Here is an 18,003-nt window from a genome sequence, read left to right on the forward strand (position 1 = left end):
TCTGTTCAAGACTGCCCTGCAAACAGTCCCTGAATATTGACTCCATACCAATCTGTATGGTCTCTGCTGTAGAGCCATTTATAATGTACTAACAATCAAAATTTTCTAAAGCACTATTTCATACAAGGTGTAATGTTTTGCAGAACTAAAGAAAAAAATTTGGTACAATAACAGTGCTGCTTAAATTACATTTTTAACATGAAAAATAATGAAATAGCATCATTGAACAACCACTTTAAAATAGTCTTTATTTACATTTTAAGTATTGCTATTTTTCTTACCTACATTTACTCAATGTCTGTGTATATTGTGGATTATTGTGAAATTAACCTTTATGAGTAAAACAAATAATAATACCCAATTCTAGGCAGTGATGATAAGGCAGTATTTCTAAAATGTTCTAAAGGAAATAAATCTGCATAAAAATTAATGATTCAAAGGTTGAAATTGTATCCGCATGACACAAAAGTAGAAATAAAATGTATATGTAAGTGGAAAGAGGAATGAGCAAATTAACATATACTTATAATATATATGAAAAATATGTGACTACTGGATTGCATTGATAATCAGTCCTGGTATTGGTAACTGCGTAATGTTACTTCCCAGTCAGCCACATTGCAATACCTTACCTTCATTTTGTTCTTTATGTGACAAGTGTCGTACTGAAGTGATAAAAAAATACTTTTGTTTTTCCTTGTAATTTTTTCTTTGTCCATAAATTAAGCTCTTCATTGTTAGAATGTTTTCCTATGTCACTTCTATTTCCCATACTTTAATGGGAAGGTAATTAATGTTGTGATGTATCAGTTTTTGACCATTTAAAAAATTAGAGTTAACAGTGCATCAGTTCTCACATATATTCTCTTCAAGCAGGGCAGGAAATTCCCTTTGTCAGTGACTGTGTCATATTTAACCCAAGTCACATAGTAACTGTTTACCAGATGTGTTCATAAAGACAGTTGTTTTTCCTGCAAAAGTAAATGTTGGCTATATGTCCTTTCTTACACAATGCAGTCATGCACCATAGTTGAAGTATAATCTGTCCAGATGCAACTGATTTTTTTATTGTAATTGTAAGATCATATATATATATATAAACAATTTTTTTCCAGATATGGCAACTCTGCTGGTCAGGTCACAGGTGAAGCTCTGGATGCTGTTGGAAACGTCTGGGTAGCTGGTCGTGATATCAGACATCTTTCACCTAAAGGGCTTGCAAAGGCAACAGCTATTGGTGCCAGTAAAGGTGTTGTGGAAGCCACTGGGCATTTGCCAGGACCATCGAGTAAAGAGGAATGATTACTCTTCGGTAGTCTTAAAATAAGTCAGTTATTATCAGAGAATCAAAGGCATGCTGCTTACAATTTGGCTATCCTTCATGTTGAATGATTTAAAATTACTTTTTTCTTGGTTCACTTGAAGTGACTGCAAGGCATTAATAATTTTGTAATGGTGAACTTACTGTTGACATTGTATAGTTGTTGTTATCAGACTTTACAGCGCACAGTTTGATAAATCTGCCTTGTATGTACATTTGTATTGTTATACTTTGATTATAATAATTTTGTGATTGACATTAAGCAAGACAGTCAGCAAGGGCTGAGGTGTCAGTAAACTACAGTTCTTTCTATGGTTCCACATGCTCACTGTTTAGTAGGTAACTACAGAATCCTGATAAGTGATCCAGATTATATGATGTGGAAGAGGGAGGAATAGCAGGAATAGCTGGCCATTGATATCTGTCAATCACTTAAGTCACTTTATTGAAGCTGAACTGACAGCAAGGGGGGGGGGGGATGTTATAAATTTCATTCACTGATATTTCATAATTATTTGAACTGTTTTCTCACACTGGAGTTACGTTATGTTGTGGGTGGTCTTTAAACTGGTGTTGTACTAAGAAATATAAGGCACCTAAGCTATGATAAATTACTTCTAAATATACACAGGTAATAAATTTCTGGGATATGGTCAGGGAAATTACATAAATTTTTAGTATTCCTTGTGTAATAAGCACTGAGGAAAGAAGAGGTGCTGTTACTATATTTTTTCAAGTGGCAAATTTCTATGCTGTTCCTCCTCATTGTTGTTTGAATGTTCACTGTATTGAGAAGAAACTGAAAGCATTAAGTTGTGTTAATTATGAAAACTTTTTCCAGCTGTATGTGAAAGGAAAGGCAGTGCACGGTAATCCACCTTCTTTTTATTTCTCAATATGTACTGCAATTATTACAGTGTGATAGTAGCTAATCTGTAATATTTTTACACCCTGTAGCTATTTCAATTCTCTTTATTATGCAGAAAATAGTTTCTGTTCTGTGATATTTTCTCTGTAAATCTCATATGTGTAGAGTAAGTACAATGAGTTGTTGTGTTGGTTAACTGGATGTTCCTTTTGTGGTTCTCAATTATGTTAATGTTGATCGACATATTCACTTGTCATTTTAAAATATAGTAAAATATAAAAATTTATATTTTTATGTTGAAGGGTACTTGTTGTTAGAGCTATAAAAATAATTTTTAAGAGGTTCTAGTATAATGAAAGAGGAGTGGTAAAATTAGAATTGGACAGTTGTGTGCTTTATGAAAAGTGTACATGTGAAACTTAAGCCAGAGTTTTAGTGCAGCTAATTTGTCACTGGGTGTTCATTCGAATATTTCACTCACTATGCGAAATACACATTGTACTGGAGTACATGTACTTGCTTGTGTGAAGACAATATATTTATCACAACAAACTTAAGAGTACTTGTACTATTTTGTAATCAGTCAAAATGCTTTTTACTTAGAATAGATATCTCTTCACTGCATGTTATTGGCACAGCTCACACTGACCAGATGCAGTGAATGCAGCTTCTGTGAAAAAGGACATTTTTTTCTTCACAGATTTTATTCATACATTTATGCTGACCCTCATCAGCACTTCTAGTTTATTTCCTGATTTTCGTCTGGATCCAAGCTGCTGACAACTCAAAACTCTTGTCATTTTTAAACCAAACATTATATGCTTACTTTTGTTTAATTAATGTGTTTTTGTTTTTATAAAATGTACATCTTGTTCAAATCTGCACTCCTTCTGCATTGTACTTATTGCACTGTTGCTGGTGCTGACTTTGAATACTCGACAAGTTTTTGCTCCACATGCTGCTGTACTGTCAGTGTCTGTCATGTTAAGTTACCAAATTCTGTACTCAAAAGTGTGAAGAACTTCTTAAATTTGGCATATTTCTCAAATGAATGAGAGAAAATAGCCATACTTTCAGCAATAATACTCATTATGACATGTATCTTTCATGACTGCAGAAGTACATGCTGTTTTCTCCAAACCATTCAAGGGATACAGCAAATATGAGGAGTTTTTCAGACATTTGGATTCAAAAATTGATAACTCTATCCAATAATCATAACTAATTTTTGCATATTTCAATCTGAATGAGGAGTCACAGTGGTAAGAACTAGACATATCTTCAGGATGATGGCAGTTCAGACTTCTTTCCAGCCATTCACATATAGATGTTCCATATATCCAAATACTCAATCACATAAGGCAAGTTCCAGGATGTTCCAGAAGGCCCCTTTGAAAAGGCACAGCCAATTGCCTTCTCTGTCTCACCCTAATCCAAGATTGTGCTTCGTCTCTAATGACCACTTAGTCAATCTGATGTTATGCTGTATTTACTTCCTTCTAGTTTTCATTTGACCTCTATAAGTGTGCCAGTTGTTGAGATTGTGTGTTACAGGATAACATTATGTACTAAGTCATCAAGTAAATAAACATATTTGAGTGATCCCAATATTGTGTTGGTATAAAGGACCAGCAACTCATTTTATTTAATGTTTATTTAGTCTTCCGACTATTATGAAAAGGACAGATTGCTACTCACCATATAGTGTAGAAGTTGAGTCGCAGACAGGCATGACAAAAAGACTGCTAAACAAGTAAGCTTTCAAATAGCCATAAAAGAGAAACAGGCAAAAGTTTACCTTGTAAAGGTTTACAGTAATGTGGTAACACCACAAGCCAATAATGCTAATAAATGAGAACTCTCATAAGGAAATATGAAATGTGACCTTTGAAAATACAGGTTCTCTCCACAACATAAAAAATCATCTGGAGAAGGAAAGCACACTGTTAAAATATATAAACCATGACTTTATACAACAGAAAGAAGCGAACTGTCTGCATGCCGAAAGAGCAAGACACAGACATTATTTGACTTACCATACGGAGGTGACACCCCTAAAACACAAAATAAGACCTGTTTACATCTGTCATATATACACAACCTTATGTGCTAGCACTGGTCTAACTAGATGAAAACTAATGACTATTATATCATAGTACTGGGAAGCTTGCCAGACGGTGATACTACAGTTTCAAACAATGGAAGGCTGTGTGTAAATAATAATGGATAATGCCCAGTGTCTGAAGTAATAGAAATTCATAAACTAATTTGAAGATGCACATCATAGCACAGAAAACTGTTTGGTTTTTCAACAATAGCTGTTCATTTAAAAGCTTCAGTGGTTTGAAGCAAGTATGTTTCAAAATTTTGAATTCCTCAAGCAAATTTAATTTTCACCCTTTTATTTTCTACATGCTTGATCATAAGATTTTCCAAAAATATTTTTTTCCAAAGTAGGGGACTGAGGGTCTAAAACTTTTAGATGTTCAATGAAGGGGGGATATTTTTTAATTTGGCCTTCACTGAATCTAACAGTAAATGACCCTTCCATTTGTCTAGTATATTTGATGGACATTCTGGGCACCTAATTCTATAAATCTGTGATTTCAAAAATAAATGATTCGTGGGTTGCTCTTTGTGGGGGAGCATACTGAAATCAAGGATTCAGCAGAACTAAAAATGTCTTCAAAATCCAGTTTTCTTTGATCTTGTTGCAGCTAGTGTAGCTCTGTACTTTCTGTTATCCTTTTTCTTGAAAATACATTTTCCTGTAATAATTTCTATTCCGTGACAGCCTTCATCAAGTTTTCCTTGCCTTCACCTTTAATGCACTCCTTGTATATGAGCATTACTTAATCATATCTCTTTGTAAAATTTGTTTGATTTTTTATCTTCTTCTTCAAAAACTTGGTTTTATATAGGTAGATTTATTCATTCTTCTTTGATGTTGTCTGTCTCTTCTTCATATTGATAAGTAAACATCACTTGCTTCAGAAAATTCTCCAGTTCTAGGATTCCACAATACATAGCCATTGTCTGTATATCCTACTAGAACACGTTTCACCCCTTACACTTATTTTTGTAAATATTCAAGAAGTTTTATGAATGTCACATATTCAAATAACCCAATTTTGACAAATTTGATTTTATTCCATACCACATATTAGATAGTGTCACATAAGTAGCTGTAGTGTGACATCTGTTCATGAGGTAAGCTCCGGTCAGATCTACATAGCCCCACATGTTGTTTCTGACTTTTGAATCAAACATGATCCTTATTTGTTCATGATAGTAAAATTTATTCTTTGTCTTATCGTTCATTTGAGGACGCACACTAACTGTGTAGTTAATCACTATAGCTCTCTTTCTACACCATTCATTAAGGGCAGTACTTCTACTCTCTCCTCCTCTGTCACTTCTGTTTTTTTCTGTATTCAATTATTGACAACATAATTTAATTGGATAGATAAAAAGTCTACTCACCAAGTGGTGGGAGAACACACACATAAGACGGTTGTAATTGGCAAGCTTTTGGAGCCAGTGGCTCCTCTTTCAGGCAGAAGGGTTGAAGGGGAAGGAAGAGGGATGAAGGAAAAGGACTGGAGAGGTCTAAGAAAAGGGGCAGATTTCAGGAAAGTCAACCAGAAATGTGGGTCAGGGGAGACTTACTGCACAAGATGAGAAGGAAAGACTTTCCTTCTCATCCCGTGTGGTAAGTCTCCCCCGACCCGCTGTTCTGGGTGACTTCCCTTAAAGAAGATAGCAAAGTAAACTGTGTCTCATTTTTGTAAACATCGTTTGCTCCAGCTAAAATAATGCAAGAGTTACAACTTGGTTAACGTACATGTCAGTGTATTGAGTAACTTCTCGTAGTGGAGCACATGGTTTCACAAATCCAACAACACTTCGATTTATTCGTTTTTCATTCATAATGACTATCAGAAAGCAAGTAAATAATGCCAGAATCTTCTACACGTTGACTGTTATTGTTTTTTGTATTCAATTTGGAAACTTTCGGTTGCACGTTTGCATCACTTAGGCTTTTCATTGTTTCTGATAACACACTAGATCTGTTTGTGCACATAATATTAGGTTCATTCAAAAAGTTTCTTTGAGAATTTTTCACTATGGAGTTTAGAGATTACTGTGAGGCATTGGTCATTATTTTCCACTACCTCACTGTAGTTGTTCGTGTGATCACTTTCTTCCATAATTTGCTGCATTTGGTTGCAGCACTGAAGTTTCACAATTTTTGGAGATTTTACTTCGTGAATGCATTTTTTTCCCATCACTGTTTTCCACTTGTCTGCAGAGGCCGAGTCTACTTGCTTCAACTTCACCAACAAAATAAGAATACACGAAATTTCCATTTGCAGTCTTAATTTTTGTATCTTCACAGCCTGTCACAATTTTCCTTTCACGTGACATGTGCTTGTTACTACCAGTGCCCACATTAAATTTATTATCTATTTTATCAGGCTTCTCTTCTCGATTTTCTGTCGCAAACACTTCTGGAAGATAAACTGTCTTCGCTGTTTTCTTCCTCATGTTCCTTTTCATAGTAACATTTTCCAGCTGGGTGATTTGTGTTTTTGCACAACTTACATGGAAACAATTCCTTCGATTGCCCAACACTCTCCCAGATGGTATTTACCACTCTTAGAGCATTCTGTTTTGTTCTTGTTATCTTTTCTTTTTACACTCACTCACCTAATGACCTGAACAGGAGAAGCACAGTATTTTTTTTTTCCACTTGCAAATTTCAATTTTTTCTTCCCCAGATTTACAGCATTAACTTCTAAAATCTGGGATTGTCTTTCATTCTTTGAGACACCATATGGGATTTATCTTTTTAAAAAGAATATAATAAAGTACAGGCCATAAAGAATGACTTACTTTATTTATTATTCAACTCTTATTGCCAACGGAAACAGTGCACTAATACCAACTGTGGCCTCATAATAATAGGCAAATGTTCAACATGTCACAAGGGAGAACAGAATGTAATATAGTTAGAAATGGTACACTTGACATCATGTTGGAGGGCAACTGAGCCATGCAATAGCATTAAATGGACCACTGCAATTAACTGGCTTAAGTTCAAAAGTATAATGGATGTTAAAGAAGCTAGTGAGTGTAGTGTATAGAATACAATATACTACATCCAGACTACATCTTACAGAATAATATCAACTTAAAAAGAGGCCAGTAAATAGCTAATACAGTGTGAAGGCACCCAGATTCAATGTAAAGACAACAGGTTAGTGTATCGAGGTGCTCATAGTTGATTTCGGTTATGTAATTTCAATATAACATCAGACTCGTGCAAACGATCTTTCATATGTCAGCATAAATGTCTTTGCTCCAATCAGACACCAGAAAAAGGCACTTGAGCTGCAACTTTTAGGATCTGCAAAAACTTAGCAACCACGCCTGAAAGTCCTCAAATGTATGGTATAGACTTTCACAATCACATAGTACTCCACAGAATAGAGCATGCTGCCTTTGACAGGGAAAGATTAACTGCTGAATATGAATTATCATAAGTAAACAGCTCTGTCATATTCTTCATGTTCTTCCAAGTCAAATAGCTTTCTCTTTAAATTTTTATTCCATTCATTTAGGGATTGTTTTCTTATACATGGTTAATTCATTTATTTCCTTCTGTTAATGCAGGTTCCTCTCAAAGTAGTTGTTGGTGGGAGCATCTGTCAGAATCTTTGCTTTAGTTATTTGCTTGTTTTCTTGTTTGGATATAGTCTTTCTGTTGAGTGCGAATGTCTTGGGAGGTCCCCTCCCTCCCCAGCCCCTCCCCAACTGATAATCAATTATTCACTAGACTGAGGAGTGCTCAGAATTTGCAGTTATGATCTTCTCAAAAACATCAACAGTGAGATTAGATGGCAAATCATTTCATTGTTCTGATTAACTTGGCCAAGGCTTATCAGTAAAACAACCTGGCAGATAGTCCTCAGGCTCAAAAGTGTGTCTGTTTGTGATTCAGTACTGCATGCTCTACAACCATTCCATATATTTTGATTGGAGAAAGTGATTGCAGTGCTTGCAATAAGAGCACAACACACTGTATTACATAATTTTTTGAAAAAAGCAAAAATTTTCAGTCAATAGGTAATAGAGTAGACAAAATAATAGCATTGTCTTTTGCACATGATACTTCAGCTATAGTTTTGTGGCTTTCATGACTGTCCAGTATCATGAGTTTAGGATGTTCTTTTGTGAGCCTTTCGTATTTAATGGAATGCTGTAAAATTGTGAAAGTAATTCACTGTTCATCCAACCTAAGACTGTAGCTTCACCCCCAATATGAAGTGAGGCACTGTGCAGCAGGCAGTATCTTTAAAATGAACCCTAGGAAACAATGAATATGGTACATCTCTTCCTGACACAGTAATTATTGTAACCATTGTCACTAGTATACCTTTTTCAGCCCATGTAGCCTATACAATTGCTGCAGCAAGGCTGACTGTTTACATTTGGTGGCTACCAAACATTGATTGCCATTGTATCATCCAGATTTTACGTCTTGCAGTTCAGGCCTAAAACCAGATTGTTAGAGTAAACTTTCTAATTTGCCCTTGTAAAGTAGGGATCAGCATAAAAAAAAAAAAAAAAAAAAAAAAAAAAAAAAAAAAAAAAAAAAAAAAATACATCAATCTCTCTCTCTCTCTCTCTCTCTCTGTCTGTGTGTGTGTGTGTGGGGGGGGGGGGGGGGGGCCGCACGGGTGCGCATGCGCATGCATCACATTGTGACATCAGTGCTATGATGCTATATCAAAAAAATACATCAAAGTTTCAATGTATCAGTTGTCTTGTGGAATTGAATGCAAATGTGGTTTGGATATGCCTTAAATTGACTCAGTTTTTAAAAATCCCAATATTTCTTATCTGTCCTTTGGAAAAACAAAATTTTACTCTTTCTTTTATCCTCCTGTTGATTTTGTTGCAGATTCAAAAATTGCTCCACTGTGATAAATAGTGTGTCAGATGGAACAAATATGCTGACCATTGTAAAATATCTAAACATGATTTTATATAATTTTGGAAATTGTATTTTATGATCTTTCCAAATTTCATTTAGTCTTTGCTTTAGGAGTTTTTAGATAAAGTGCAAGTTCATCAGTAAAACTGTATCACATTTATTCCTCTTCCAATTTCATGTATTACTTTATGATCATCTCTCTGTGGTAAAAAGGTCTCTTCTTTTTTATGCAGATCAGTGTGGACAAAATTTTTAAATTTTAGTTACAGCATTTGCACAAGCTATTCCACCAATAAAGTGCAGTATTTTAAAGTGTAGCGTAAAATGTTTTCAGTGGTTGGCAGTTTCAGTATGGGGCCCATTCTTGTGGTTATTTCATTTAGAGCAAGTTTCTGCATCTCTTCTGACCATTGGATCTGCAACAATGGGTGAAGTAATATAAGGCAGACTCCATGTATGTATGTCTGGGATCACCTTTGGCACACCAACGGTAAACTTCGAGTATCAGCGCTGTGGGGTTTATAACCTCCTAGTTCCAATAGGAGTGGAAATATGGGCAAAAATGTATTTTTTCAGCCCCTGCCATATAGATTATCCTGGACAACATGCATGTTGTCTGATTATAGTATAGGCCTGCTTTATCGAACTGTTTTGTAGGGTCTACATGTACTGATGGGAATGGTTGGGAGGGGGGAGGGGGGGTGTTTGAGATGGTTAGAGGAGGGTCCGGGTGGAGAGAGGGAGCAGGAGGAGGTGGGTAGGGAGAAATTAGGACAAGGGGGCCGGAGGAAGGTGGCAGGAGGTGATGAATAGGGAGAGGGGAAGGAGCAGATGTGTAATGTGATGGGGCAGAGGGAGATGGATAGGAAGAAGAGGCAGGACGAGGTGGACAGGGAGAGGGGGCTTGAGGAGATGAATAGGAGAGGTGGGGAGGAGGAGGTGGGTAGAGATTGAGGGGGGGGCAGAAGAAATGGACAGAGAGAGGGATGGTGAGAGGACAGACAGAGAGAAGGGGGAGCAAGAGGTGGTCAGAGAAGGGGAGAGGGAGATGTGGGTTATAGGTGGAAGCTGTAGAGGGGGAGTGGGCTGGTGGAAAAGAAGAGGGGGAAAGGAGGAGCGGAGGAGGATAGGGTGAAAAGGGAGGGGGCAGGGATGTACAAACCGGGGGTGGGGGGGGGGGGGGGAGAGAGGAGATGGAAAGGTAGTGATGGGAGGAAGAGGTGGACACACAGGGGGGAGGAGCAGATGTGTGCAATATATGTGTCGAATGCTTACACAAACGAAGACTCAGGGGAAAAGAATAGTATTTTATAAAGCATACAGCGGTCTAAGGGTCTAATTTTGCTAATTGTCCAACATTTGTCACCAGAAATTTGTTTTGTAGATGCCTCTAAATGTTGAAATATGTTGCGAACTGATAAAACAATGGATATTTGTGATGTGTAATAAGCATTGTAGATGCATTAGTGTGACAAAAAAAAGACTATCATTTTCAACATTTCACAGCTTTAAAAAGCTTTGTACCATGTAGCAAGTACTGTTCCAGTTAGTGGATGCAGTTATGTCTCCGAAACAGCAGCTTTGCACAGTTTGTTACTAATAGTGTAATGCTGTTAAAACCTAGTTACTGTTAATGATGTAATTATTATTATTTTAGAAATAAGGTTTTGCCACCTGGTGCATGGTATGACCCCCTTACTTAACACATTTAATGCATGCATGGAACATGAAAAGTGTTTATTTTGATCAAACATTAATTCTACTGCATTGACCATGTGGCTACAGTCTTTTTGAGGGTTTCAGTGAGACGTTATGATGTGTATCTTTGAACTATTCATACATGGCAAAGTAACTGAAATGGTTAGTCATGCCTAAAAAGCTTTTTATTTACAGTATCAGACCAAATATGCATTGTCAAAGATATCTCTTCTGCAGTGGACAACTTTATTTTAAAAGTTTCCACAATACCCTCATTTTTTGCCTAGCCAACATCTGTGAGTTACAGTGCATGTATACTCAGGACACAAAGTTGAATTTCACACTAAGTAGTGTGTCACTTATTCTACTTAGGCCACACAGTTTTTGTGAATTTAAATGAACTATTGACAAGTTAACCCCAAGGTGTGTGGTTCAGTTAACCTCACAAACACTGATGAAATAAATTTTGCATCAGAGTAACCATGGCCAAAAGAACATTTGGAAATGATATGTGAAATGAAACCTTTAAAAGCATGTTTTGCAATGACATTGTCACACGTGTAATGGGTAGTCAATAACTACAAATAGAATAAAAATAAAAATGGCAAGAAATTACTTTTAACCTTGTTAAATCAATAATAATAATAATAATAATACAGCACATGTGGTTTTAAGTACTGAGCTGAATTGAGATGAATTGGAGATTTGAAAGGCATCCAATTCAGCAAAATTTTCTAATGATTAAAATTTCTCTACTTGTTAATTTTTCCAAATGTGGTTCAGTTATCCTCACTTTACCCTAACTGCTGTGTACTAGAAATGTAGCACACCAGACACTGTGGGACTATGAACATAACAGGTTTTAATTATACTTTATTGCACAGATCTGATTGTAAATATCTGTTTTTTTCCCCTCCAAGTAGGTCATAATTTCCACCCCTTTAAAATCGATAATGCTTGTTTGCATATATCCTAAATGAACTAGTTCTCTTCTTCATTAATTATAATTGCTTCTGCAGTTAAACGTTTTGTCTGAGGAGTTTATATCATTGTTAAACAGCAGTTTCCCTTCAGTATGAGCAGCATCAGTTTTTTGTCACATTTGATATGGTAATGTGCCAATAATCACTTTATTCTGTCCTCTTTGTTGGTGTGTGCTCACCTGAGATAGGTATTCATTGGATTTCAGTGTACCGTGTATTGATATCTAGAAATTGTGGGTGTTACAACACAACACTTGACCAGATTACAGATATGTGTTGTAGTTACTTGTTTTGAGATTTTCACAGCCTTTGAAAGCAGAATTTTGTAAATATAATTTGGCAAACAAAGCCAACTGTTACACATAGGAGTAGGAGGATAATTAAAATATTTCAGTTTTGAATCATTCAGAGTACCTGTGACTTTCCCACCTACATCTACATGTACATGGTTACTCTGCAATTCACAATTAAGTGCCTGGCAGAGGGTTCATTGAACCATTTTCATACCATTCCACTCTTGAATGGCCTGATCTTAAATAGTGGAATATGATTTGGATTAACACTATGCCCACTCTGCCAACTGTCACTTCATTGATTTTCTTTTAGTCTTCCCTGTTCATGAATCATGAAACATTTCCTTTGTCTGGCCTTATAGTATTATTATAATAATGTTCTTCAAAGTAAAAAATAAACTTTTCTTCTCTTTTATGTTTTTGTGACATTTTTGATGTTCATATAATTATGTCTTGCTGTTCAGTAGGTAAGTGTAAAATATTTCATCTGTGCCTCTAATTTCACTTGGGCATTACTCCAGAGTTACTCTCGTATCAGTGGTATTACTGTTATTTGACTCATATTCTCAAAAAGAAGTTGTTATATGTCACCCATTACCTGCCGGCCACGGTGGTCTAGCGGTTCTGGCGCTGCAGTCCGGAACCGCGGGACTGCTACGGTCGCAGGTTCGAATCCTGCCTCGGGCATGGGTGTGTGTGCTGTCCTTAGGTTAGTTAGGTTTAAGTAGTTCTAAGTTCTAGGGGACTTATGACCTAAGATGTTGAGTCCCATAGTGCTCAGAGCCATCACCCATTACCTCCCTGTTAACATACTTGCGGTGTGTTGAAAGTTATTCTTTTGTGTTTGTCTCAGTGTGGTTTTTGTATTTGTGGAGTGTGTATTAGTGGAATAGGTTACAACTTTAGCTCATGTTTAGTGATAAAGTGTTTTATCTGATTACAGCGTAGTGAAGTAACCTGTTAATTTAAATATAATAGCAGCTAAGAAATTTATTCCATTATTATGTTATACAGTCTTATTGCTTAATGTACCCCACATGCATGATTATTTACATGAGTTGTAGTGCAATCTGTGATTCACAACATAACACCGTTAGAATATGCAAATGTGATAGATCAGTGTGGTGAAAGTAGTATAAATTTGTTTGTTAAACAAACTTTTGTTTAGTGATGAGCACTTATTTTTTATTGTTCATGCAAAAGTGAAATTGAAAAAGAATGGAACAAAATTTTGTTATTGTCCAGTGTAACATTTAAAAATGTGCGGATAATTTAATTTTCAAATTCTTATGAATGTATTCTAAATGTATTTAATTGGTAAATGATGAAAGCAAGTAGCAAGATTCAGTTCTGTGCCATCATCAGCAATATATACTGTTATTTTTAACACTTCAGTCATTTTGTTTATAAAAGGCTTTTGCAGCTGAAATATAACTAACAGTAGCAATGTTTGCACGTCCTTTTTATTAAGGGACTGTTAGTTTTACAGTATATTGTTGCTGTTTTGGAGTGAAATATGTGTTCTGGTACGTAAGTACTGGTGGTATACCAAGATGTTTATTGCTTGAGAGTGAATGGTTTTTTGGAATAAAATCTGCTGTTGTGATTTTCTTCTCTGAAATAAGGGGGTTTACTATAATTTCTACAGTGTCTATGACAAATTTCTTTTGAATCTCTTGTTCACTAATTTCTATTCAGGAAGGCAGTTTTATCCTATCACAGCTAATACTTTCAGCTTATTACACTAATGTCAAATTGGGAAGATATTCTTCTGAAGATTTTCTTTCATTGTTCCAGAATTGTTAATCCATACATTCAGAATTGTGTTGGTGATTTTGTGAAGCATGGCATGATCTAACATTTTTATGTAACACTGGACATTACTTTTTAAGGAATACTATTCCAGTGCATGCTGTGATGTTAAAGATTACCAGTGAGGTATTTTTTCACACTGTGCAATACCTGATTTTCTAAGATTCTGTACAGCTGCATGCCAAAAATGGAGTCAACAATTGACTTTGTGCTTCTCAAAGATATAAGCATTTGTTCCTGCACATATGTGACTGTGTTAAATTAATTATTATTATTTGTTTGCTTGTGAGAGTTGTGATCTGACTTCTTATCCATTGTAAAATGTAATTACTCAGTCTAAATTGTTGTTTGATCTATATTATATAATTGTGTTATGCAGACTATGCAGTGCTTGGACACACTGGCTTGACCTAATATTAATTATATCACTTCTTGATATGCTATTTGTATGTTGATGTAGAGTTTATCATCTCTGCAAAAGGCATTCTAGGTCAGACAGAGGTCATTCCATTATTTGATAAATTAAGCAGGAAAAAATTGTTGGTTGTGATGCTCTCTGTAAATTATTAAAATATTCTGATGTCTGTTTGATTTCTTAATGATAACTGATACAAATGGTCATATGTTCCTTGTGCCAGATTCATAAAACACATTTTAATTTGTTAATACTCAAGATATTGTTTTAATTTTATGACCATGATTTTTTATAAACCTTCAAAGTTTAGAATAATTATAAAATGATTATGAAGCAGTGGATGTTTGGAAAAGAAAAGAGTTCAATTTTGATGTCCAGTCCTCTGTTACATTTTCACATAGTTTTGGCAGTGAATATATGCACAGCTATGAAGATAACTGTTTCAGTATGTAAAATAAGGGAAAAGCAACCACTCACCTATAGTGGGCAGATGTGTATACCACAGAAACAGATAACAGAAGACACTGTTTTTCTCCTTCTTCTCAAGAAATACATACATTCACACACACAGCAGCACAGATACCTTTACCTTTCCCTTGTCTTACATATTGCTCCATCCAGGAGTTTACATTTTGGTTACACAGTAAGATAACCATTTCATTAGATCTGAGAAATGAGATTTAAGTTTACATATTATAGAGCTTGCACTATTTTTTGAATGTGATATTGTTACATTATACACATTTTTACAATTTAATAAAGCATTGTCTGTAAGCAAAAATACTATTCATCCAGTAAAGACTGTCAAGTGTTTTTGTCAAAACACTAGTACTGAAAAAAAAACCTGTGTTAGTTACAAAATACTCAAAATATTTATCAGATGCATTGGCTATTTTGTCACATTGTTGTATAAAAGTGTATGGTACATGTTGTTATTCTGTCAGTGTCAAAAAATAAATGAATTATTATTTCAAAGAAAACGACAGGATCTTTCAGATTATTTACTTATTGTATGTCTTAAAACAATAGTTAAGTAATGTGCTGACAGTGCCTTCAGTGAGATACAGCTGTAGATGGTTGGAAAAAAGAGAGAGAACTCATGGCACAGTGTGAATAGTCTGGTTTCAAGAACTGTCAAAATACTTAGGTTATCACTCAAGTATGAAATAACTGGTAGACAGAGGGGATAATGAATTAAGAAATGTCGAAATCTAAGAGGCTTGAGAAAATAAGAAGGGGGAGGGAGGGAGAGAGAGAGAGAGAGAGAGAGAGAGAGAGAGAGAGAGAGAGAGTTTTCTTGTTGCTGTCAAGTCATTAGGATTAGCTGAGGGAAGAAAACAGCTATTGTTTGTTGTAAGGAACTATGTTACTTTCCATTTACAATGTTATATGAAAAACAGAAGTGAGGTTATTTGGCCAAAGGTTTGAATTATAAAGATTTGCTCCTAAATCATTGTGCCATTTTTCACAATAGATGAAAGAAATGAAATAACTTCATTTCCAATAAATAAAAGTGATGTGGAAAATTGTTAACATTTTTATCTAGATAACAAACAAATAATAAAAAACAAAGTGAAGGACAAATGGTGATATGGGGAGCAAAAGAGAGAAAATAATATGGCTTTTGACATACTTGTAAAATCTCTTTTATGTTAACATGCAGTCCAAAAATTTAGAAAAAAAGATTTCCAACAAGAAAAATTAGGTGTGTGTGTGTGTGTGTGTGTGTGTGTGTAAACATTCGGTTGTCCAATCACATCAGCCTTTGCTATGCTTCAGTAGTGCCAATGTGACTGGATGGTTGACGTGATTTTTATATGCTCTGTTTCCTTCCTCATTTTCTTAGTCACTTAGGTCCTCTCATAACAACAATGCATAACCCTAATACAAGATCTGATACAGCCAGCAGTTTGACTTTTCCTATGCATAACACTAAATCTTCCTCCATTTTTCTATGATACTGGAATAAATTACCCAGTAATCTGTCTTGTCCAAAACCATGCTGCGTTCAAGAGACGTTTACAGCTTTACCCATTGTTATCAGCATAGTGGACATCTCAGTTGGGATATGCTGTCTTCCCTCTGTCCAACAACAAACTAATATTACTTTAACGTAGTAAATTATTTGTGCTTTCCTCAAGCTTTCTTTCTTCCATCCCATGTTGCTAACCTTACTCAGTTATTTCTCACTCTTCTCCAGACAAGTCAGCTTCTCCAGATGTACTGTAGCCTGACATTGTTATTATTATTTAGTGCTCATGTATTATGCACATGATAATATTAATTCAACAAACATGCCCAGCCAGATGCGAGAGGACCTGAAGTCTCTAATTATTTTTTGTTTTTTCAGGTAAAATAAATGCATAAACCAATGTGAAGATTGAGAAATTACAGATTGTGCCACAGGAAGCAACTGATACTTGTAGATATTTAACATACCTTACTTGATGTGTTAACCAGCAATTGCTTGCCAGGTTTTGCTAGAACACTTTTCAAAAATTCAATAAATGATCAGTTATGACATTATCATAATTGAAATGAATTAAAATACAAACCAATTTCCACATTTAAGCATATTTGCTTCTATGTCATTACCATTAGGTGTGAAGGAAATATGTTATGAAGTTAAAATAAACTTATAAATTTTAGCCACTAAATTTTATACAGTTAAATGTTCAACAGATTATGGAGGCAAATGATGATGAACAGGGTTTATGTGTTAACATTCATCTTGTATGCAATGAAAAACCACTTTAAAAACCTGGAACTGCTGAATGTTGGCTTGTTTAAATACTGTGGCAGTTTTATGTTATGTGAAACATTTTTAGCACAGCACTGACAATAGCTCAAGACGTTAATTTTTTGGGCGAATCTATAAGGGGCAGTCAAATGAAAATGAGACAGGTGAGAAAAAAGTGAGTAAACTCTTTATTATTTCAAAATTAACCACCATAACTCTTAAGACATTTATCTCATTGTGAGACAAGACGGTCAGTTCCTTCATGGAAAAATGTTTGAAATTGTGTATGGAACCAGGGTTGTACTTGGGATTAGATTAGATTCAGTTCAGTTTTAGTTCCATAGACCAAAAATTGGGATGATTCTTGTGGGCGTGGAACATATCAAAAAGTATAACATAAAAAACATGAAACATTTGAATATAATACTTGCTATTCTGGTCAATTGTCAGGAGTTGTCAAAATAGGCGATTACATTACAGTAAATTGGAACTGCTAATGTTTACAGAATTAATATGCTGTCAGAATGAAGCATTGTTATGCAGCTTTAATAAATTTATCATACATAAAATAATTAATCTTGACTGTTGCGACCACATGCTGTCAAAACTGAAATATAACAGATATTTTTAATTAAGCTGGTCTAACAGTCCCTGTTAAGATATTCATCTATAGAGTAGAAGGAGTTGCCTATCAAAAAGTCCTTCAGACTTATTTATTTATTTAGATTTTTTCACATGGAGTCATCAATATGGTGGCTTTTGCAAACGATATGTACAGTTATAAAATACATTTAGATCTTAGCCTTACAATTAGTAATTAAACAGTAAATTGATGCTTGTCAAAATACATTACATCTTACACATATTAATATA

The 18,003-nt window shown here is 35.1% G+C and overlaps 1 protein-coding gene across 1 annotated transcript in view; it reads left to right on the forward strand.

The window, feature by feature from the left end:
• Nucleotides 1-3,788, forward strand: part of LOC126252078 (protein spartin) — a 97,560-nt gene extending 93,772 nt beyond the window's left edge. Inside the window, exon 8 of the mRNA XM_049952930.1 lies at nt 1,116-3,788. Coding sequence (XP_049808887.1) covers nt 1,116-1,302 — 187 coding nt within the window. The 3' untranslated portion in view covers nt 1,303-3,788. The remainder of the gene's footprint in view (nt 1-1,115) is intronic.
• Nucleotides 3,789-18,003: the final 14,215 nt, after the last annotated feature.

Source organism: Schistocerca nitens, chromosome 4 (assembly GCF_023898315.1).
Source record: "Schistocerca nitens isolate TAMUIC-IGC-003100 chromosome 4, iqSchNite1.1, whole genome shotgun sequence".
NCBI lineage: Eukaryota > Metazoa > Arthropoda > Insecta > Orthoptera > Acrididae > Schistocerca > Schistocerca nitens.